The sequence below is a fragment of the Triturus cristatus genome, chromosome 4_1, assembly GCF_964204655.1.
Source record: "Triturus cristatus chromosome 4_1, aTriCri1.1, whole genome shotgun sequence".
Taxonomy (NCBI): Eukaryota; Metazoa; Chordata; class Amphibia; order Caudata; family Salamandridae; genus Triturus; species Triturus cristatus.
This window is the reverse complement of record NC_140585.1, coordinates 953,994,530-954,018,429: the sequence shown is the minus strand read 5'-3', so window position 1 is coordinate 954,018,429 and position 23,900 is coordinate 953,994,530. Positions and strand designations below refer to the sequence as shown.

The 23,900-nt window shown below is 46.6% G+C and overlaps 1 protein-coding gene across 1 annotated transcript in view; it reads left to right on the top strand.

Moving 5' to 3' along the window:
• CFAP54 (cilia and flagella associated protein 54) overlaps window positions 1-23,900 on the top strand; it is a 2,172,274-nt gene that overhangs the window by 1,616,945 nt on the left and 531,429 nt on the right. The window contains exon 53 of the mRNA XM_085653834.1: window positions 20,077-20,188. Coding sequence (XP_085509960.1) covers window positions 20,077-20,188 — 112 coding nt within the window. The remainder of the gene's footprint in view (window positions 1-20,076; window positions 20,189-23,900) is intronic.

Below are 23,900 nucleotides of genomic sequence, written 5' to 3'. Positions count from 1 at the left end.
ACCGCATAAACATGACAACTTTGTTTCCCTTAGAATCGGAACCCGTCTCAGAATCATGGAAAAATAGATAACAGTTTCACTCAGTCAATCGTGCATGCTTAGTTTCTTCAGAGTTACACAGAAATAGATAGATGGGCATTTAAATAAAAGGTGTTGATTGAACAGTCTTGTTTCTAGTGTAAGAGATATCAGCTGTTACAATAATTAGACAGTAAGCAAGATATAATACACACAGCGTAAGTAATAAGAAGAAATAATACTGCAATAACATTGTTTTTTAGCTATGACATATATTCATATATACATACATAAATAACACAGGCTAAAAAGTGAATACTCGTCTGGTGCTTCTAAATAGTTCTACCCCGGTGTACCTAACCTAAGTGTAGTACAAGGTAGGAGTAGGTGCTGTTTTCTATTGTTTGGTATATACTAAGTTTGTATGCCAAGAGTCCCTCTAGGTTCTAGTCTGCTCCATACCTTTAGAATGAGAGAGGTGGGAATCTCTTTCCGGGTCTCCAATTCTAACACCCCGCGAAGGGAGTCAGAACACTGGAAGCTGGATTCTCTGCGAGCAGGGATGACAGCGACTGGTCAGTGCGTCAGGCCGGGATATGGTCTCTTCCGCGGCGGACCGTGCAGTCAAGTTGTGCCGAGCCGTGCCGTGGTTTGTCATGGTAAGGAAAGGTATATTTATACCTGGAGGGTGTTTAGGAATGCTAGCATTGACGTAAAGTCGGGCAGAGGAAGACGTCATGGATGAACCCCTAAGGAATAGTAGTTCATGCATAATAGATGAGTTCTTGGAGAAATCAATAATCCTAGCTAGGGAACGTCTCGATGGCTTAAGGGTCTGGTTTCTAAGAACTCATTGTGGCGTGGGATGGACGGATGTAGGTGACCATGCCTGTATCTGGATAGCATGGTTAATGCCTAAATAAGGACTGGGATTCTATGCCTGAATAAGGGCAATGCGAAATGTGCCTATATAAGGACATGATTAATTGGAGCCTATGTACGGGCATCTAAATCGAAACACAACAGTCCTGGAGGCGCTTCCAGGGGCACTAGCGAAGCCAGTCTCCTCTTAAAGCAGATAGGTATCTAACTCACTCTGCTACCTGGACGGCAGCCGGGTGGCGGGGCAGAGGAGTGGGGGTATGACCACGCATTCGCCTTGTACCAGACTCCTGAGACTACAGACTGTAAGTTCTTATCTTGTACACTCATGTTGCTATTTTCATACATGTTTGTTCAATGTTTTTTTTTTTTTATAAGGGGGTACACACTCTAGCCTTCAGCTCTCACAATTTAACATGCAGATAGGGACCGTAAACTTTGGGGAGACTGGTCACTTCACAGAGGGGTGTCCTTAGTAAACCGGATGCGGCACAGCTACCTCGCAATGATCTAGATGGGTAGCCCGGTAAAGGTCATAACCCTAAATGTCAAGGGTCTTAACATTCCTATCAAACGTAGAGCTGTACTGTCAAATTTGGAAAACATGGAAGCCAACGTCTGCGTGCTCCATGAGACACACTTCTTACCACAAGATTATCATAGGCTGCGGTCGCTCACATTTCCACACCAATTTTTCTTGTCCACTCGAAGCAAGACACCGAGAGTGGCACTACTTTTTTCAAATTCCTTTAAGGGCTCTATAGGCTCTAAAGTGGCGGAGATGAAGGGCCGCCATCTCACATATCACATGTCTATTGGTCCTTTGTCCTTAGCGGTGGCCTCCATCTATGCCTCGAATGAAGGACAGGAGGCATTTTTTTAAACATATGCCCGATTGGACCTTTTCTTAGGTACAAAGGAAATTCTTAACCTCACATCAGACGCAAAAATTCTCCCAGCCACTCTTTCGGACCATTCCGCAGTCTTAATGACACTCAAACTCCCACACACACACAACGGCCCAAAAGGTCATGGTGGTTACATGACACACTATGCAGCGTCCAGAAGTGGTGAAACAGATAGGGCAGACCATCACTGACTATTTGGCACTGAACGACACCCCTGAGGTCTCTACTGCTATACTATGAGAGGATTTGGGAGGCTTTGAAAGCAGTAGTGCGGGGGAATTCATTTTGGGGGCAGATAATAAGGCTCCCAAGGAGAAGAGGGACAACTTGACTATACGGATGACAGAATTAGAGGGTATCCTTCAATGCACAGGGGCTCCAAGGATATGGAGACAGCTGACAGTCGTGCACGCACAGCTAGCAAGCATAGGGCTTGACAGAGCCAAATATGCAGTTCTTCGGTTATGTCATACCTTTTATGAAAAGGGGGTAAAGGAGGTCTTTTGCTAGCCAATAAACTGTGTAAGAGACAATAAAACACAGGAGTACACTCAATCCAGGACCCCACCAGCGTGAGTATTATGGATGACGCATCAATCGCTGAATTATTCAGAAACTTCTATGCAGACGTATACGCTAATGAACAGTTAAACCCGGACGCTAACTCCACATATCTTAAAGGGTCTAACACATCATCTCTCACTGCAGATCAGTCAGGAGAATTAGAACACGACATTAGAATAAATGAAGCCATCGTAACCATATCCCGACAAAATCAAGCCAAATTCCCAGACCAGAGAGCTTTACGCCCCTTTCCTATAAGAAGTTCTGCACTAAGCTGGCACAGATCCTGACACGAATATATAACTCCTTCTTGACTCCTGGATTGATCCCCCCTCGATGCTTACCGCCACGCTATTGGTCATTCCAAAACCCAGAAAAAGACAAACAGCTGTGAAGATCGTACCGCCCAACATTCCTCTTAAATATGGTCTCAAGCTTTTCACTGGTATACTAGCTGCTAGACTACGTCCGCATATGTCATATATCATAGAGCTGGACCAAATGGGCTTTATCACCAGCGTCAAACGAGCGAAAATACAAAACGGGTATTACATGTTATAGAAAAGGCTTCCTGTACATCGAGTATATGCTTTTAGCTATTGACACCAAAAAGGCCTTTGATAGGGTCTATTGGCCCTTCCTAGAACAACTGTTAATTCACTTTGGGATGTCAGAGAGATTCCGCACTTGTATATGGAACTGTTATCATCTTCCCACAGCATTGGTGAGAGTGAATGGACACATATCCACTCCGTTCTCCATTCACAGAGGCACACGGCAGGGATGCCCGTTGTACCCACTACTGTTCGACCTATTTATGGAGTCATTTGCTTAGGGTGCGCAAGATACCCTGGAGATTAGGGGTACTTTCTTCGACAGAGAACAGCATAAGATTAGCCTATACACCGACGATGTGCTGGATACACTAGACAAACCGGTCACAGCTTTGCCAGCCTTTCGCTCCGAGATAGAGGTGTTTCGCCTGGTATTGGGCTTTCGAATAAATGTCATCAACTCACAAATTCTGTGTCTCGCCTTACCTCCTGAGATAGTCTCCCAACTAACAACACAATACCCCATACAATGGGCAAAAGATGCAGTGCCATATCTAGGGATACGCTTAGTGCCCTCACTACATAAGACATCCCTAATCAACTACTGATCTTCATACAGACACGTCAAACTAGAACTAGGGCAATGGGACACTTCCCGATCTTGTGGCTCGGGAGAATCGCAGCCAGAAAAATTACCATTCTACCCAAAATCCTCTATCTATTTCAAACACTCCCCTAGCGCACCCGGTAGGGACAATCAACAAACTACAAACCGAACTACATTGCTTTCTGAGGGCAGGGAAACAATCACGAATACGGAGATAACTGAGCTATCTCCCCCAAACCGCTGGTCGTCCCGAACCTCCAACTCTAATTCCAGGCTTCCCAGCTACGATGCTTGGAGTGGAGCAAGGAAGAATTATAACGACACTAGATTTTTTAAGACCGCGCAGTAGTGGGAACTTCGCTATGGAAGATACACTTTTTAAAGAAGGTACATAGACCCTAGAGCTTATACCTATCACCAACACAAGCATGTATGTCTGGGACGGATGCAGCACTCGCTGCAGTCTTACATCCTTCCCCTCACCACTAACACCCTTATTCGACCAGACGGATTTTACACCGGGGAATCATCCCGGAGCATTTACTAAGTGGCGTCAGTCTAAATGCCGCTCTAAGGGGCATATGATAGATGAAGAAGGGATAGTCCCATTTACACAAATGCAAGTGGACTTTGACCTCCCCGACACAAAACGCTTGTGGTATCTACAACTCCGACACTGGCTTCTTAACCAAGACAATAAAACTAACACTCAGAGACACCTTACCGACTACGAGAAGTGGTTGATCATGAAAACCTCCGACAAAAGACTGATCTTTGTACTGTATTCCTTTCTGCTTCAGTCCATGAGACATACTCATTAGACTAACCAAACAAGATGGGAGAAAGAAATAGGGAGGCAATTGACAAACAAGGACTGGGAAAATATTTACTACAGGATCTGTCACACCGCCTGTCATGTGGCTCTCACCGAAACATTTACTAAGATTACAACATACTGGTATCTCACCCACGGAGTAGCTGCACAGGATCGATCCAACCAAAAGCTCGGGTTACTGGAGGGGATATGGGAGAGAGGGGACCCTGGTGCCCCTTCTCTAGGAATGTCCACAGATTCAAACTTATGGGACACAAACATTAGATGACATAGACTGCCACCTGGGCACTCAGCTCCCCCGATATCCTTTGTATATTTTACTGCGTTTACCCAAACCTCTCACCTACCCTGGGAAGTCCTTGTGAGGTAGGCAAATGGGTATCACTTTGGAGGTAGCATTACATAATATACTCTTGCACTGGGGACAGCACACACACCTACTCAGCTGGGGTGGTCCATCGCTTGTGTTATGTCCTCGGGATAGAGAAGATTACACTCGCCTCTAACAATAGTGGAGCATCATATGGGGCCCTTTGGAAACCTTACCTTTATCTTTTGTCCCAAGAGTTTCGGGAATTGACATGCCCCAAATATCTGCAAGTTCTGCATCTCTCTGACTTACTACCACCTGCGGTTCAGGGGCAGAGTCTAAAGTTGCATAGCATCCAGCGTCCAGAAGTGGTGAAACAGATAGGGCAGGCCATCTCTGACTGTTTGGCACTGAACGACAGCACTGAGGTCTCTACTGCTATACTATGAGAGGCTTTGGGAGGCTTTGAAAGCAGTAGGACGGGGGAATTCATTTTGGGGGCAAATAATAAGGTTCGCAAGGAGAAGAGGGACCTCTTGACTAGACGGATAACAGAATTAGAGGGTATCCTTCAATGCACAGGTGCTCCAAAGATATGGCTCATGTGGCTCTCACCGATACATTTACTAAGATTACAACATACTGGTATCTCACCCCCGGAGTAGCTACACAGGATCGATCCAACCAAAAGCTCGGGTTGCTGGAGGGGATATGGGAGAGAAATTACACTCGCCTCTAACAATAGTGGAGCATCATACGGGGCTATTTGGAAACCTTACCTTTCTCTTTTGTCCCAAGAGTTTCGGAAATTGACATGCCCCAAATATTTGGGAGTTCTGTGTCTCCCTGACCTAACTACCACCTGCGGTTCAGGGGCAGAATCGTAAAGTTTCATAGAATTGTGAAGAATAAAGTATAGATGCAATTGAGTATTGGGAGAGGGAGGGGAAGGGGGAGTCAGGGGAGGTGTTTTCATTGTTTTGTCCTTATTCACAAAATTGCTCCTTGCCAACAAGCTGAAACTCTGTATAAGAAATGTAATTTATCTTGCAAGTTGGCACAAAAGAATAAAAAGATTTAAATCATAAATGTAAATGGTGCCCAAACTCGACTTTGGTAGTAGGGGCACATAAAATTGATAAACTACAAATATTATGGCATACTAAGTACCCTCGGCGCCTCCCCTAAGTGTCCAAGGGTAGGGGGCCATGTACATATAAGGAGGGTGCTTATAAAAGATGTTTTATATGCCCTGGGGATAGAGGAATTGCACATTTAACTTCCCCCCATTGTGGTAAAGTGCTTCCCAAAATTTTTTGTAGGCGCACTGTGGAGTGAGAATATACATTATTTTTGCAAATTCAGGACCCCTAAAGTCTCCCCTAAGTGCCCCAGGGGTGGGGGGCGTGTAGCTATAAGCAGGGTCCTTATAAAGATGTTTTAAAGGCACTGGTGTTGGAGAAATTTGACATTTCTTTTACCCATTCTAGATCCCTAGCCACATAGGTTAACATGGCAATAGTTTATTAATGAATAACTTTCGCTAGGAATCCACGAAAAATATCATTCAAGCACTTAGGAAAATGGTATTGATAAATCCAACAATAGATAACAGAAAGAAGTTATAAGACATTCTTGCCTGCAAGTCAAAATTCAGCCTGCTTGTGGTCCCCCCTGATTGGTCGGAGTTAACAGGATTAGCCATGCTGCTTTGATAAAGTGATAAATGGCACACAGGGAGAGATGCTATTGTGTAGGACAGGGATGTGCTGCACAGAAATGACAGAGCAGGGAGGAGGAGTCATAAAGCATGACCTTCAAAGGAAGAATGGGACAGGCAGAGAAGGCCAGGTCCATCTACCCCCATCCCCTCTGAACCCGGCCAGATGGCAGGCTTAAGGAAGTAATTTGACCAAATACATCCTAGAAAAATACAGTCATTTTCTAGGATGTATTTGGTCAATTAATTACCAGTTAAGGACATCCACCTCACTTCATTTTAACTTGTGTACTTTTTGCCCACAATTAAAAATTATTTTTGGAATAAAAAAGGCCCCCATTTTAATCACACCTTTTTTTCTCTGGTTACATTTCACTGAAGGTTTTAAGATACAAACGCTCCGCTATACTTAAGCGTCGTAGCACACCAGAAATGCATTCGGCATCTTTGGTGGGGACACTATGATGAAGCATGTCACCAACCAGGTTGGTGAGTGAGGGTTCCTTTTTTCAGTTTGAGTGACTCCTTCTTTCTCTTTATTATGTGGAGACACTCTTTTGTTGTTTGATTATGATGACCCAGGGAGACTAAGAGTGGTTCCTTCAATTGTTTTACCCTCTCTCTCTCTTTGTTTTGGTGTATGCCATTATGCCCACTCGCCCGTCCCCCCAGTCCCTGTTCGTTGCACTCCCAGTTGATGTTGCGTCAGGTCCTCTCGAGCTGTGTCCGTGCTCCCTACTCCTTGCACCATCTCCACACTGATGACTGTTGCCTGGGTTTCCTTCAGCTCCTACGGTGGCGCTGGACTGCCACCTCCTGTCGCCGTTGCTGCCTTCCTGTTGGTAGCGAGTCTGTGCCTGGTTTAAGTAGTCACGTCATGCCGGCGCCTATTGGCCTCCTGGATTGGCCTCCTCGGTACCCCGACTGCAATCCAGGTGGTCTGCTAGTGGGTCAGTTGCTGGTGGTGTTCTGTCACCTCCGTGACGCTGGTCTTGTTTTCCTGCGGTCTGCACCCAGTCTTCCTCTCCCTCTTCCCCTTGGCCTTCCCCGACCCCGTTGTTCCTTGCTGGTAGTCTGTGGGGGTTGTGGGGTTCGAGTTGGCCCCTGCGCTGTGTCAGGGTGCATCCATGTTGCTACGCACTTTGGATTGTTTTTGGTGTATATTTTCTGTGGTTTTTATGGTGCATTATTCTGCCAGACGCGTGGGATTTGCAAGCCTGTGGCTGTTCCTTGCTACTTTTTGTACTGCGGTTGGCCTCATTGCATGTTTTTTTGCGTTCACGTATCGCATTTATGCGGCGTGGCATTACGTGGAGATTTGGCACATTATCTGGTGACTTTTGCATGCTATCGCCTTGTTGTGAATTCCACGTTGACACTGGGTTATTTTCACGCGATAGGCTGCGATATTGAAAGTTGTGTTACGCAACTCTTGCGGTAGTTATCACATGTTCTTGTGAATATACCCCCTAGTGTTCGTGTGCAACCATCAATGGATGCCATGCTCCACACGGCTGGCGAAACATCCACGGTTCATTTTTTAAAGACAGTGATGAAACAGAATGAAATGTTACGTGGTCACTGGTTTATGGTATTGTGGGAAATGTAGTTCATGTATATTCAAATTGGGTTTGCAACAGATTGTGGTGGCGGGAAAAGTTAACAAGCGGGCCAATCGGAAGAAAGAAGGAGGGCGGGCTTTGGTCATAAGTAAGAGGGAAGAGCGCGTTAACAATCACCATGGTAATGGAAATGAGGATTTGAAGGTTTTAAACTGTTATGGCAGGTATGTGAATAGCTATTAAGTTCAGATTAGTTGAAAATTTGTATATGACCACTGGGGGTGGAGAATATAATGGGATGTGTAAGATAAAATTGAAGACAGGGATGGGGAATGTGAGCATTGATTAGTTACAGTTGGCTTGGTAAAGCAAAGCATTGTGCAATATGGCCAGAAAAGGAAAACGAGCGACAAGGAACTAGTCAGTGAGGGTTGTAGTGGATAGGGGTGAATGAGGTTGTATGCAAAGGAGAGAGCTTGGGAAACGGTATTTCACTTTTAGTGTTATGTAGCTAGACATGGGGGTTTAGATCGAATGGGGACATTGGAACACACAGTTTGAGGGGAGTAGTTTAACAGTACCACAGTTTTTGAAGCTTATAGGTACAGATAAGCTAATTGCGATGTAAAAAGGCTTCATTTGAGTATTGTAGATGAACAAGCAACAACAATTGTAATCAAATGTTAGATTATGCATGTCAGTGACAATTGTTTGTTGTATTATCACTTATAGTGACCCCTGACGAAGGGCATCCCAGCCCGAAATGCATTGGCTATACAGAATAAACGCTGCCTTTTTAAATGAACTCTGCTTTGATCATGTTCTTTCAAGAGGTCCGGAGTGGCACAGATAGAACAGTAGAAATTTGGAAAATTGCACAGAAAAAGGCGTGTGGAAGATAAAAGAGATTAAATTCAAGAAAGTAATGATTATTGTGGAGTATGAGGTTAAGGCGGATTCAAACGACGGTTAATAAAAATGCTAACAGGCATAACACGCAGTGCAACTGGTTTGGGGCAATCTGATGTCCCATTTTCATTAATTGTTCATTCGGGTGTCTTTTGGGCAATGGCACTACTCCGGTTTGCACGCACTCAAGGAATAACTTTGGGTATTTACGACTAAGTTGAAGAAATGGAGTGCATCCTACACTTATAAATGTATGCTCCCAGGAATGACATAAGGTGGGCAATATAACTAGCAAAATGTGTCACTTGTGTCTGACTATACTAGTTGGTGCAGTAATTTCTGCCTAGCTGCCATTCTTTGTTCTCAAACTACTGCCAACTGATCATTTGGGATGCAAATGTGACTTTATCACTATGGTAATGTTCAGTCTACAGTTGACAGTGAGACTGTGAGACCTGTCACCTTGGCGTGGGTCTCCCTTCTATTTTTCGCTGTTGCCTCATGTGTTTTTGCTGGTGTTAGATGCTTGGGCACTGTGCCACTGCTGTCCAGTGCCACAGTGCAAGTGCTCCCTATTGTAAAGTAATGTATTAATTAGTGATTCCATGATTGGTTGGTTTGGTTTACCTGTCAGACCCTAGTACAGTGCACCAGGAGTGCCCAGGGCTGGTAATTCAAATGCTGCTGGTGGGCTTGCAGCACTGGTTGTGCCACTCACAGAAGCAGCCTGTAAACATGTGTCTAAGGCCTGCCATTGCAGAGCCTGCGTGCAGTCTGGTACTGTCATGCTGACTGGGCAAGTGCACCCACTTGCCAGTCCCTAAACCTTCCCTTTTCTTCATATCAGACACCCCTATGGTAGGCCCAAGGGCAGGGTGCATTGTAAGTATAAGGTAGGACATGACCTGGTGTGTGTGGCATGTTCTAATAGTGAATTACAGCCATTTTCGTTTTTCACTATTGCAAGGCTACCTGTTCTCAATAGGCCGGAATGGGCAGTTTAATTATTACATCCTATAATCCGAACTGACTCAGGGAACATAGTAGAAATTCGAATTTAGTATGCCTGAACTCAGAATGATAAAATACATCTTTTAGTGAAGTTGGTTTTAACCCCTTCCATGCTCATGACGGAACGGTTCCGTCATGAGCCACGGTTGAGCTGTGCTCATGACGGAACCGTTCCGTCATCGGCCCGCCCGCGCACGAACCCTTCAGCACCGCGGCGGAATTCGCCCAGCGCTGAAGGGGTTAACATTCTGTGTTTGAAAATACCACTTTTAGAAAGTAGATATTTTCTTGTCTAACCATTCAAACCTGCCTCTGCTAGGCTGTGTATTCCTTGTCTGGAGTTGTAGTGACAGGGCTGGGGGATTCCAGGAGACAGGGTGAGTCAGCCCAGTGGTGAATAGAGAGATCTGCATCTAGATGGGAAGGGAGGAGTTGCACCTGGGACCTGAATAGATCTGTGCCTTCCCTCCACAATGCTGGCTCCACCTCCTGTGGTGCGTCTGATGTCTCTGCCCTGCACTCTGAAAGGAAAGAAGGAGTCATGTAAACAAAGTGCTCCAGGACTGACCAGAACTGGTTTGGACTAGGCAAAGGCCTCTCTGCCTTCAGAGAACAAAGAGAAACTGGGTATAAATATTGGGACCCAAACCCAAGAACTTTAGATCACTTTGGGAAACAAGAAGAAACCTTTGCTGAGGAGCGGAACCAGAGAGACTGAGGAGAGACTATCCCTAAACTTGAGGGATTGGCCTGCAGTGGTTGCCTGACTGCCAAAGAAAGGAGAAAGGACTTTGTGTGTATTTTCATTCAACCTGTGAAGGATCTCCAAGGGCTTGGAAAAGAGCTTGCCTCCTGCTGAACTCTCAGGGACAACAGACTTCAACCACCAGCTCCCCAAGAGTTCTTTGGAATTGCCTGTACCTGTATCTGGGCCTTCTGAGGGACTGCGTGTCACAAGGAGCTGGAAGCGCGACTCAAGAAGAAGCGTGTTGCCATCGCAACCGCTGCCGTTGCATCACTGAACACGGGTATCGCCGCTGTAGCTGTTGCGTTGCACCGCATCACAAGAAGTGTCCCGCAACACCGATGAAGCGTGTCACCGTCGCAGCCGCTGCCATCGCATCACGGATGTCACCGCTCTAGCTGTCGCACTGCACCGCAGAAGCGCCTCGCATCCACGGAGAAGTGTGCCACCGTTGGAGCCGCTGTTGTCGCAGCACTGAACAAGGGTGTCGCCGCTGCAGCTGTCACATCGAGCGGAAGCGTCTCGCATCGTCGGAGAAGAGTGTCGGTGCCAAAGCTGCTGTCGTCACATCACAGAACAAGGGTGTCGCCGATGTAGCTGACGCATCAAGTCAAGACTTCTCGCAACATCAGAGAAGCGTGTCACATCAACAAGAAGACGCCATCTTTGTTTCTTTGCACCAGATCTTCACCGCATCACCGCCTTTGCGTGTAAGGACCTACCGCATCACCTTCCCTGCAACACTTTTGTTGCCCTGCGTGTCGCATCTTAAGGTACATTGACTCAAAGTGTTGCATTTAAGATCTAAAGAGAACTAAGCTAAATTCTACCGTATTGTGGATTTTTGTCATTTGTGGTCTTGTGTTAAATCTATATAAAGAATACTTATTTTTAATATACAACTGTGTGGTGTCCATCTGTAGTGTTATCACTGGATTACTGTATGTGTTCACAAATGCTTTACACTCTGCCTCTGAGATAAGCCTGTCTGCTCGTGCGAAGCTACCAAAGGGGTGAGCAGGGGTTATTTTAGGAGTGTACCCCCTTACCCTGACTAGAGGCAAGGGTCTCTATTTGTCACAAGTACCTACCTGTGCCAACTAGAGACCCCCCAAATCTAACATTGGTGGTCAGCGGTGAGGATTCTGGACTTGCATTTGTGATTCATGTACAGTGATTGGAGAACACTACTAGTGAGTGCAGACCAAAACGCAACCACATACTTTAGGTAGATTTCTTTTTGGGATTTTCTATTTGTGCCAAATTTAACCATCATGGAGGAAACAGCGTCCATCACCTCTGTTGATCTTGAGTGGGAAGATGAGAAACTGTAAAGCTACAAAGTAAAGCAGCTGAAGTACTTCTGCAAGAAATTCAATATTTCCCTTATTGGGCTCACCAAGAAGGAAGAGTTCTACAAGGCGCTGAGGGCCTGGGTAGAAGCCAGGAATACCCCTGAGAATGAGGAAGAGGATGAGAATGCAGATAGGCAGCTGGATGGGCCAGGGGTCCGAGAGGAAGGGGAGCACCTTCCCCCGCAGGTAGTAGTGTTTCTGCCAAGAGTCTGTCTCCAGAGGAGCTGGAGGACAGAGAAAGATGCAGGAGGCATGAGATGGAGCTGGCCAAGCTCAAGTTGGGTGGACAACTGGAATTAGAAAATAGGAAATTGGCCCTAGAGGAAAAGAAAATGCAGTTGGATCATGATAAAAGTTTGAGGGAGTTGGAATTGAAAGCCAGGAGCTTAGAGATTGCTCCCTCTGGTGGCAGCACACCATCATTGCCTGTTGAATCTAGAGTGTATATTCCCAAAGATGTGGTGAAAGAATTTTTTAACAATGATGATATTGGGCAGTGGTTCAAGGCCTGTGAGGTAGCCATGTCTTCCCACCGGGTCCCTGAGAAGGATTGGGGAGCGGGGTTGTGGGGGCGGTTCCTTAGTGAGGGTCGGGACACACTGTTAGACTTGCCTTCTGAAGTCTATAATTCATATCCCCACATGAAAGATGCATTAATGTCCAGGTATGGTTTAACTCCTGAATTGTACAGACAGAGGTAGGTTCAGGGGTTGCAAGAAGATAGGGAACAGTACCTGGGTGGAATATGTCACTTTTTTCTGCAGAGCATTGGATGGTTGGGTGAAGGGTAGCAAAGTTGATGATTTTCAGGGACTCCTTGATTTGATTTGATAAACGTGGGAAGCTTGCTGAAGAGGCCGACCACTGGGTCAGTACCAGGGTCCACAAGGGTCACGCGGGAGATTCAGCCAAGAGTGGCCAGGGTCCCCAGCAGAATAGTGGGGGGACAAGGGTAAACAGAGGGAGTTCCAGAGAAGGCCCCAAAGTAATCCCCAAGGGAAAGGTTCCCAGCCTCCCCAACAGAAACCGTCAGGGGCCCCGACAGGTCCGCCTGTTCAAGGGGGACCCCTGAAATGCTACAAATGTGGGGACCTGGGTCATAAAGTGAATGATCCCAGGTGCCACCAGTTTGTGAAGACAGCACCCCCTGGTGCAGCTCCCTGGCAGATGGCTAGTGTAGCCCTGGGTGAGGAGATGGGTGCCAAAGGTGGGTGGGGGCCAGAAGAGATGTCCCTTGTCTCTTTAGGAGGCTGTGAGGTGGTCCCCAGGACCCAAATGCCTGATAACACTAAGAAATACAGGCAGTGGGTGACCATCAATGGCCATAGGATGGAGGCTCTTAGAGATACAGGAGCCAGTGTGACAGCTGTCAAGTGTCACCTGGTATCTCAAGAGCAGGTTGTCCCCAATACATTCTATCCAGTTTTTGCCGCTGACAACACAGAGAGCCACTGCAAGGTGGCTCAGGTTCCCTTTGAGTGGGGGGGGGGTCTCTGGTACTCTTCAGGTAGCTGTGAGGCCTGCCATGCCTGTTGACTGTTTGTTAGGGAACGATCTGGAGAGCTCACCTTGGGCGAAGGTGGAGCGGAGTGCTCATTTGGAAATGTTGGGTCTACCTGACTGGGCGTGTGTCACCACACGGTCCATGGCAGCCAGTAGGGGTTCTCAAGAGGACCTGGAGCCTGAGAGGGGGCCCCAGGTACCTGCCTTAGAGAGAGGAGGCAGGGGGTGCGGGAAACCAGCCCCCGAAGTTCCGACAGTCCAGGAGGGAGCAGACCCTGAGGGGGATGCCTTGGAACCTACAGGGGAACAGGTAGCTGAACTGAGGGACCTGCCTGAGCTGACCCACTGGCAGCAAGAAGGAGGACTCTCCAGGGAGGAGTTCTGTGAGGAGCAGAACAATTGCCCTTCTCTCGTGGGTATGCGGCAGCAGGCTGCAGACCAGGCAGCAGGTGATCAGTCTGGGTCACATTGGGTCTACTGGGAGAATGGTCTCCTGTATTCTGAGCCTAAGGTTGCTGAGCCTGGGTCAGCCTGTGTGCTGCTGGTACCCCAGCGCTTCAGAGCCTTCCTACTGGGGCTGGCTCATGATGTGCCATTGGCAGGACATTTGGGGCAGGACAAGACCTTTGAGAGGCTTGTCACCCACTTTTATTGGCCCCAAATACGCAGGAGTTCAGACACTCACTACTGGACATGACAGACTTGCCAGGCAAGTGGAAAGAGTGGGAGGAAGCGCAAGGCTCCTCTCCAGCCTTTCCCTGTGGTCAGCTCCCCCTTTGAACAGGTGGGTATTGACATTGTGGGGCCACTGGACCCCAAGACAGCCATGGGCAACAGGTTCATCCTGGTCTTGGTGGACCATGCCACCCGGTACCGGAAAGCCATACCTCTGAGGACAGTGACGGCTCCCGTGGTGAGACGAGCACTGATGGGAATTTTCTCCACAGTGGGATTCTCTTGCGAGGTATTGTCTGACCGAGGTACTAACTTCATATCCAAGTATATGAAGTTCCTGTGGCAGGAGTGTGGGGTAACCTACAAGTTTACCACTCCTTACCACCCCCAAGGAAATGGGTTGGTTGAAAGGTTCAACCGATCCTGAAGGGCATGATTATGGGTCTTGAGGAACCCATGAGGCATAAGTGGGACGTCCTCTTATCATGCCTACTCTTTGCTTACCGTGAGGTGCCACAGAAATCTCTAGGGTTCAGCCCCTTTGAGCTTCTCTACGGACACCCAGTGAGAGGACCTCTAAGTTTGGTCAAAGAAGGCTGGGAGCAATCTCCCAGGAAACCTCGCCAGGATGTACATAGCTACGTGCTAGCCTTTAGGAACCAAACTAGGCGTTTCAGGCAACTCGCTGAGGCGAATCTGGAAGCCAGCCAGGAGGAGATGAAGCAGTGGTACGACCAGAATGCCACTCTGGTAGAGCTTCAGCCTGGTCAGAAAGTGTGGGTCATGGCCCCAGTGGAGCCCTGCGTGCTCCAGGATAAGTGGATCGGACCATTTGAGGTTGTGGAGCGCAAAAGTCCGGTTACCTACTTGGTGGACTTGCGGTCTCCCAGGAACCCCTTGCGGGTCCTGCATGTCCACCGCCTGAAGCCCCACTTGGAGAGGTCCCAAGTAGGCATGCTCTTAGCGACAGATGGTGGAATGAAGGAGGAGACCGAGCCTCTTCCAGACCTCCTGTGCAACAGAATGACTGCCGCCAGTTCCTGGGACAGTTTTCTGATCTGTTTTCCCTGATTCCCCGTGTCACTGATTGGTGTGTCTATGATGTGGACACTGGGGATAGTACACCTGTGAGGCACAAAACCTACAGGGTGACTGACAGGGTGAAGGCTTGCATCAAGGAGGAGGTCTCCAAGATGCTTGCATTAGGGGTGATTGAGTCCTCTAACAGTCCTTTGGCCAGCCCAGTGGTCTTGGTCCCAAAGGCTGCCGCAACGGGTGCCACACCAGAACTCCGGTTCGGTGTGGATTACCGAGGGCTCAATTCAGTCACCAGGACTGACGCGCACCCCATCCCCAGAGCTGATGAGCTCATAGATCGGCTAGGGGCTGCACGGTGCCTCAGCACATTTGACCTAATGTCTGGGTACTGGCAGATCGCCTTGACTGATGGGGCAAGAGAGAGGTCAGCATTCTCCACACCAGATGGGCACTACCAGTTCCGGGGGATGCCCTTTGGGATGAAGAATGCCCCTTCCACCTTTCAGAGGTTGGTCAACCAGGTGTTGGCTGGACTGGACGAGTTCAGTGCCGCCTACCTGTATGACATCGCAGTGTTCAATGCCAGTTGGGAAGAACATCTGCGCCACGTCTGGGAAGTATTGATTGCGCTGCAGTGGGCAGGCCTCACGATCAAGGCGAGTAAATGCCAGATCGGGCAGGGTTCCATGGTGTACTTGGGACACCAGGTGGGGAGCGGCCAGGTGGCGCCCCTACAGCCCAAGATTAAAACCATCCTGACTTGGGAGCCGCCCAAAACCCAGACAGAGGTGAGAGCATTTTTAGGACTCACGGGTTACTACAGGAGGTTTGTCAAGGGGTATGGCAACATTGTTGCACCCTTGACCGCGCTGACTTCCAGGAAGCAGCCTAAGAGAGTGATTTGGCCTGACACCTGTCAGAAAGCTTTTGAGGCCCTAAAAACTGCTATGTGCACGGCGCCTGTGCTCCTGGCACCCAACTTCTCCAGAGAGCTCATAGTACAAACAGACGCTTCAGAGCATGGTGTGGGGGCTGTTTTGGCACAAATTAACGAGGAGGGCCTAGATAAACCTGTATCCTTCCTCAGTAGGAGGCTACTTCCACAGGAACAGAGGTTGAGTGCTATTGAGCGTGAGGTATTTGCTGTGGTCTGGGCACTGAAGAAGCTGAGACCATACCTGTTTGGGACTCACTTCCGGGTTCAGACAGACCACAGTCCCCTCAGATGGTTGATGCAGATGAGGGATGAGAATCCAAAGCTGTTGAGGTGGTCCATTTCCCTACAGGGGATGGATTTCACGGTGGAACAGTGAACAGAACACGCCAACGCTGATGGTCTGTCCAGATTTTTCCGCCTTAGTGATGAGAACTCCCAGGAGGTAGGGTAGTTCTCCCCACATTTCAGCTGGAGGGGACACGTGTTAAACCTGGCACCTTGGCGTGGGCCTCCCTTCCATTTTTCGCTGTTGCCTCATGTGTTTTTGCTGGTGTTAGATGCTTTGGGCACTGTGCCACTGCTGTCCAGTGCCACAGTGCAAGTGCTCCCTATTGTAAAGTAATGTTGGAATTAGTGATTCCATGATTGGTTGGTTTGGTTTACCTGTCAGACCCTAGTACAGTACACCAGGAGTGCCCAGGGCTGGTAATCCAAATGCTGCTGGTGGGCTTACAGCACTGGTTGTGCCACCCACAGAAGCAGCCTGTAAATGTGTGTCAAAGGCCTGCCATTGCAGAGCCTGCATGCAGTCTGGCACTGCCATGCTGACTGGGAAAGTGCACCCACTTGCCAGTCCCTAAACCTTCCCTTTTCTTCATATCAGACACCCCTATGGTAGGCCCAAGGGCAGGGTGCATTGTAAGTATAAGGTAGGACATGCACTGGTGTGTGTGTGTGGCATCTTCTAATAGTGAATTACAGCCATTTTTGTTTTTCACTATTGCAAGGCTACCTGTTCTCCATAGGCCAGAATGGGCAGTTTGATTATTACATTTTATAATCCTAACTGACTCGGGAGATATAGTAGAAATTTGAATTTAGTATGCCTGAACTCGGAATGATAAAATACATCTTTTATTGAAGTTGGTTTTAACATTCTGTGTTTGAAAATACCACTTTTAGAAAGTAGGTATTTTCTTGTCTAACCATTCAAACCTGCCTCTGCTAGGCTGTGTATTCCTTGTCTGGAGTTTGAGTGACAGGGCTGGGGGATTCCAGGAGACAGGGTGAGTCAGCCCAGTGGTAAATAGAGAGTTCTGCATCTAGGTGGGAGGGAGGAGTTGCACCTGGGACCTGAATAGGGCTGTGCCTTCCCTCCACAATGCTGGCTCCATCTCCTGTGGTGCGTCTGATGTTTCTGCCCTGCACTCTGAAAGGAAAGAAGGAGTCATGTAAACAAAGTGCTCCAGGACTGACCAGAACTGGTTTGGACTAGGCAAAGGCCTCTCTGCCTTCAGAGAACAAAGAGAAACTGGGTATAAATATTGGGACCCAAACCCAAGAACTTTAGATCACTTTGGAAACAACTATCCCTAAACTTGAGGGATTGGCCTGCAGTGGTTGCCTGACTGCCAAAGAAAGGACTTTGTGTGCATTTTCATTCAACTTGTGAATGATCTCTAAGGGCCTGTAAAAGAGCTTGCCTCCTGCTGAAGTATCAGGGAAAACAGACTTCAACCACTAGCTCCCCAATAGTTCTTTGGAAGTGCCTGTAGCTGTATCTGTGCCTTCAGAGGGACTGCGTGTCACAATGAGCTGGAAGGGTGACTCAAGAAGAAGAAGCGTGTCGCCGTCGCAGCCACTGCCGTCGCATCACTGAACAAGGGTGTCGCCGCTGTAGCTGTTGCATTGCACCGCATCACGAGAAGCGTCCCGCAACACCAAAGAAGCGCATCGCAGCTGCTGCCGTCGCATCACGGGTGTCGCAGCTGTAGCTGTCGCATTGCACTGCATGACGAGAAACGTCTCGCAACGAAGAAGAAGCGTGTCGCAGCCGCTTCCGTCGCATCACGTAACAAGGGTGTCGCCGCTGTAGCTGTCACACTGCACCACAGAAGCGCCTCACATCCACGGAGAAGCGTGCCGACGTCGGAGCAAATGTCATCACAACACTGAACAAGGGTGTCGCCGCTGCAGCTGTTGCATCAACGGAAGCGTCTCGCATCGTCGGAGAAGAGTGTCGCCACCAAAGCCGCTGTCGTCGCATCACGGAACAAGGGTGTCGCCGCTACAGCTGACGCACGAGTCGAGACTTCTCGCAACATCGGAGAAGCGTATCACATCAACAAGAAGATGCCATCCTTGTTTCTTTGCACCAGATCCTCAACGCATCACTGCCTTTGCGTGTAAGGACCTGCCGCATCACCTTCCCTGCAACACTTTTGTTGCCCTGCGTGTCGTATCTTAAGGTACATTGACTCAAAGTGTCGCATTTAAGATCTAAAGAGAACTAAGCTAAATTCGACCATTTTAAACTAACAGTATTGTGGATTTTTGACGTTTGTGGTCTTGTGTTAAATCTATATAAAGAATACTTATTTTTAATATACAACTGTGTGGTGTCCATCTGTAGTGTTGTCACTGGATTACTGTATGTGTTCACAAATGCTTTACACACTGCCTCTGAGATAAGCCTGTCTGCTCGTGCCAAGCCACCAAGGGGGTGAGCTGTGGTTATTTTAGGAGTGTACCCCCTTACCCTGACTAGAGGCAAGGGTCCCTATTTGCCACAAGTACCTACCTGTGCCACCCAGAGACCCCCAAATCTAACAGAGACTGGTTGAGCTGTACATGCTTTGAAACTACAGGGGCTTATCTTATTCATACTGTGGAAAGCCAACAGGGTCAGATTGGCCTATAGGCAATCAGGCAGTGCCCAAAGGGCTGGTCTGACTGGTCAATGTGTGGCCCACTTGTGTGGCTGTTGGCGGGGCTTGGTGTACTGTCTGCTGGGCCATTTTTTGCTGTTGATTTCCCATATACGACCATAAACATTGCCTGCAGCATGCTCAAATCCATGTAGTCTTCCATACTTTGCAAAACACTTATACAGCTTGTCTTTACAAGTTCAGAACTGCCATAATCTGCAAACTTGGGCCACTTTTTGGCATTCTAATTCACTAATAGAGGCCACTTTTATTTTGGTTCCTGGCCTATTTTTTTTTATCTCAGACTGGAAGCCGACATGTCCCTTCTGTATTATGATTGTTCACTTCGAGAAAAAAATGCAGGGCAACTGGAAGATTTTCACTGTATTTTGCTCTAAACATGCCTGTGCTCTGGGTAGGACTGGCGCATAGGGTAATCTGGCAGTGCCTGAAAGGTTAGTTTAAAGGGTTCGTGTTTGGGCCGTTTGTGGGCCTGTTTCAAGGTCTGATGGGCTGTTTTTCTCCGGTATTACTTAAAACATTGCCTGTCTCAAGCACAAATGCATGCCGATGTTCATATCTTGCAAAACACATACATGTAGGGCCCGATTCACAAAGGTAAAATTTAGATGAATTCCTAACTTTACGACTTTTGGTATTCACAAGGGGCATTTACTACTGGTAAATGGACATTGCGAATACCGAAAATCGTAAAGTTAGACTTTGGTCTCAGTTTATCTATGTGAATCGGGCCCATACAGTTTATCTTTACAAGTTCAAAACTAACCTGCTTTGCAAAAATGGGGCACTTTTTTAGTCTTCTGATTCGTATGTAGGGACACTTTCATTTTGGTGCGCAGGGCTATTATCTGTTCCATCCCGACCCTGCCTTTGCTATATGGATTATCCTGTATTTGTGTTTTTGGTTCCAAAATCGTATCTGTACAGTACCACATAACGTCTCAAATGAAACCCCGGAGTTATCCAATTGTAATAACAATGTGTTGTTTTCGCAGCGCTGCCATGGCTTTTGTCGCAATTCAACTTTTCAGAGATGCCAACATTTTTATGATGCATGTTGTACAACCCACTCATGTAGTGAAGCAGGCAGCTGAGCGGAAAGGGCAAGTATGTGAAACTGATATATAATTTTATTGTGTATCAGAGCAGATATTTAGATAAGCTTTTGCATAATAATTACAAATTGAATGTTAGTCGGTTTATTTATCATACAGCCCTGTAACCATAATACTAAAGAGAAGCAGGAGGTTGCTTTCAAAATAAATAGCTGAAACGAAAAAGTAATATTTAAAGACTTTGTATTTCCGATTTCTGAGAGAGAAATGGCTAAATTGTGCTTTTTCTAGAAAACCTTCCAACTAAATTGGCAAAAAATTCCAAATTTTTCATAGGACGCTCTGTAGAAGCACCCATGAAATAATCTTTCATGAAATGCCGCTAAAAAAGTCTAAACTGCTCCAGGGGACTTGAGAGTGGGAAGCTCCTACGAAGTCATTGTAAAACACAGGTGACATAAGAGGGCATTTCCAGTCAAATTTCATAAGAAACTGGGGAGGGAGGTCACATACTTGATGTATGTTGTGACTGAAACAATATATCTTCTAGAAGTAATGAGGTTTCTTTGAAGACTACTAGGTTTATCAATAAAGCTTGGTGCAAGCAGCAAGAGATAAACAACATAAAATTCCAAAATTAATTTTGTAAATAAAAAGATTATGGTTGACTACCATGAATTAAATCTTATGTAGGAGCCAGAAATTATGGAAAAAAGACAACTGTTCTTTTTTCTTTTTAACAAAAGAAGCCCTTGTATATAACAATGTTAACACCGTGGTGAGCTGGCTATGATTCTCATTACAACCACTGATTGTAGTAATGTCAACAATGACACAAACAATGGGCCACAGGGTAAAAGTGAATAATGTCACACATTTTCTTTTATGTGTAGCAAATGTCCATGTAAAAAATATGAGTGTTGGGAAAAAAATAATATCTTCACAACTGGTGTTGTAACATATTCACTGGTGCGCCACATGGGTACAACTTCAAGGGAAAGCTTCTTAGAACAAGCATTGGCAAAACCAATAGGTCTCGGCAATGCCCAAGCTATTGGCCTTGTCAATGTGAATGTCTTTTTAGCCATGTTGTCTAGCAGCACATCTGCTGTTCAGCATGGCTGAAAGTTATTGAAAGCCCAGAACCACAGGATGTTGAGCCGACACGGAGTCTCTTCACCCCCATGTTGAGTTTATTGTCCTGCCCCTTCTAACAAAAAAAAGCGATATTAAGTGGCCTGTGACGGCCGTATCATAGTGCTTTTTTCAGTAACTTTTAGCCATGCTGAACAGCAGATGTGCTGCTAGACAACATGCTAAAGACATTCACATTGACAAGGCCAATAGCTCGGGCATTGCTAAGATCTATTAGCTATGCCAATGCTTGTTCGATGCTGACAAGGTCTTGCTGAACAAATATGGAAGTGATGTGAGAAACAGGTGAGGAGCTTTGAAGTAAAACAAGGATGTGGCATAATGGCCAGAGCTGCTGACAAGAGCAACTGGGGAACCAGGTTTAAATCTCTGAGTTTGCTGAACAATTTGTGATTCTGGGCAAATCACATACGCTTCCCCCTGCCTATGACAATGAATATGTCATTGTGTAATGTAACTGGTGAGCACTAAAGCGCTTCAATACCATCAGGTGGTGTTAGCACTATGGCAAGATGGAGGACGGAACATGTGCTCTAATACCAGCAGATCTTGCAAAAAAATGCAGCAGCGACTAGGGAGGTAGCAGGGGGAGGGTCAAGAAGGGATGCAGGAGGGGATGGGGAGATGGGCAAGCAATGATGGGAAAAAACCTTAACTGAAGCAGGATCCGCAACAAAAATGAATGTGTCATTCTGTAATGTAACTGGTGAGCATTTAAAGAAGTCCAGTACCATCGGCTTGTGTTTATGATATGGCAAGATAGACGACTGAGCGAGCGCTACAATACCATTGGATCATGCAAAAAACAGACGGCTGTAAGCCTACAGATAGAACACAATACGTTTCCTCAAGACAGCACATGCGCTGTCTAGCCAAGACCTAAAAATGATTAGAGTTTCTCAAATACAAAGGGGCAGATTTTCAAGCCCCTTGCGCTGCCAGTACGTCACTTTTTGTGACGCACTGTCAGCGCATTTCACTGCCCCATATTTACAAGGACAGAAAAAGACACCCTGTGTGGCTTTTCTTGTCCTTGTAAATACGTCCCCTTTACACGCAGCACTCTGCGTGACAGGGGCGTTCCATGGGTGTTGCTGTGGGTGTTCTCACGCAACACCCATGGAACAAGACACATTTCCAGATTCACGAGGATTCGTAAACCTGGAAATGCGTCAGTATGCTACGACACTCTAAGGGTGGCGTAGCGAGGCGCAACAAGGAGAAATGTTTTCATTTATCCTGTTTTTTTTCCTATTTCAATGCGTGCTGCATTCTACAGCACGCATTGAAAGAGGAAAATGCCTGTAGTGATTGTTTTTGTGCAAGAAGGTTCCCCTTCCTGCACGAAAACAATCTCCCCATGACGAAGGCATCCTTGCACCATGGTGCAAGGGTGCCTGCGCAGGCGAATGACAGCTGTTTATGCATCCTCCCTGGGGAGAGCACAGGAATGCGAGATATCATTGTAAATATGTTGCATTCCTGTGCTCTGAAAGTGCCACAGCGTGGCGCAGCCAAAGGGCTTGCGGTGCCACGCCGCGTCACCTTCTTGTAAATCTTCCCCCTAATAGTTTGTTATTATTCGATACAATGGTAAAGAGCACAGTAGAATCAGTCTTTTTGACTATTTGAAAATAAAAGCAATGCGTTGTGCAGGGACCACAAATAATTTTGCTCTCCCCAGTAAATTTTTGGCTAATGTATGGCTGAGGATGGAGGGAGAAGGAGGTAACCGTAGAAATGCGTGGTTTAAAAACCTAAGACAGCACATCAGTACAGCACTAATATGGAAGTTGCTGTGTGCACGACTTATCTGAAACTGTAAATAACTGACAATTATGTGCTTTTAAAATCTCATAATGTAGCAAGTGACAAAATCCCAACTTTTGAGGTTGCACGCCTGTTAGGATGTTCTGGTTATATTCTGTTATTACACTAGATGGTGCTGCCTACTGGAGAGCTTATCCAACATAAAATATGGTTACTGCCAAATAGAACTTCACTTCACAAAATTTTCTCGGGCTCTCTTACCAAGAACACTCATTTGTGACCAACTCCATAGGACTCTTACAGTCACCACTATCCCAGCCCACCCAGTAGTACATGTAACATTACACATAAGCATCTGTGGATTTGTTTGGCCACTTCCGGCCCAATGGCAAGCTAATTTATTGAATGACACTTGAAATTCTGATGCACTAGAGCAAATTAAATACCAAATGCAAAGAAGCAACATAAGCAAACAAAAATTTCCATAATAGGAAATAAAAATGCACACAAAAAATACAAAATGCAGGCATAACTATTAAAGGGTGAACTGCTTTCAAATAGATCTGATGCAAACATGATGTTCCATTAAAAGATGCACAGGATGTTATTTTATAAGATTATTTTGGGGACAAGTATAGATTAAGTCTACAGAGGATCGCTGAAATGATCTCTTTCATGGCAAACCTCAATCTAACTAAATCACCATCCAAGTTCAGTCTAAAGGATCATAAACACAGAATGAAATCCTGAAACATTCTTCTTAGTTTAACATTTCCATTATTGGCCATACAGTCCACTGATTGCATTACTATAAAAAAAAAATGGAGCGGTGAGCAATA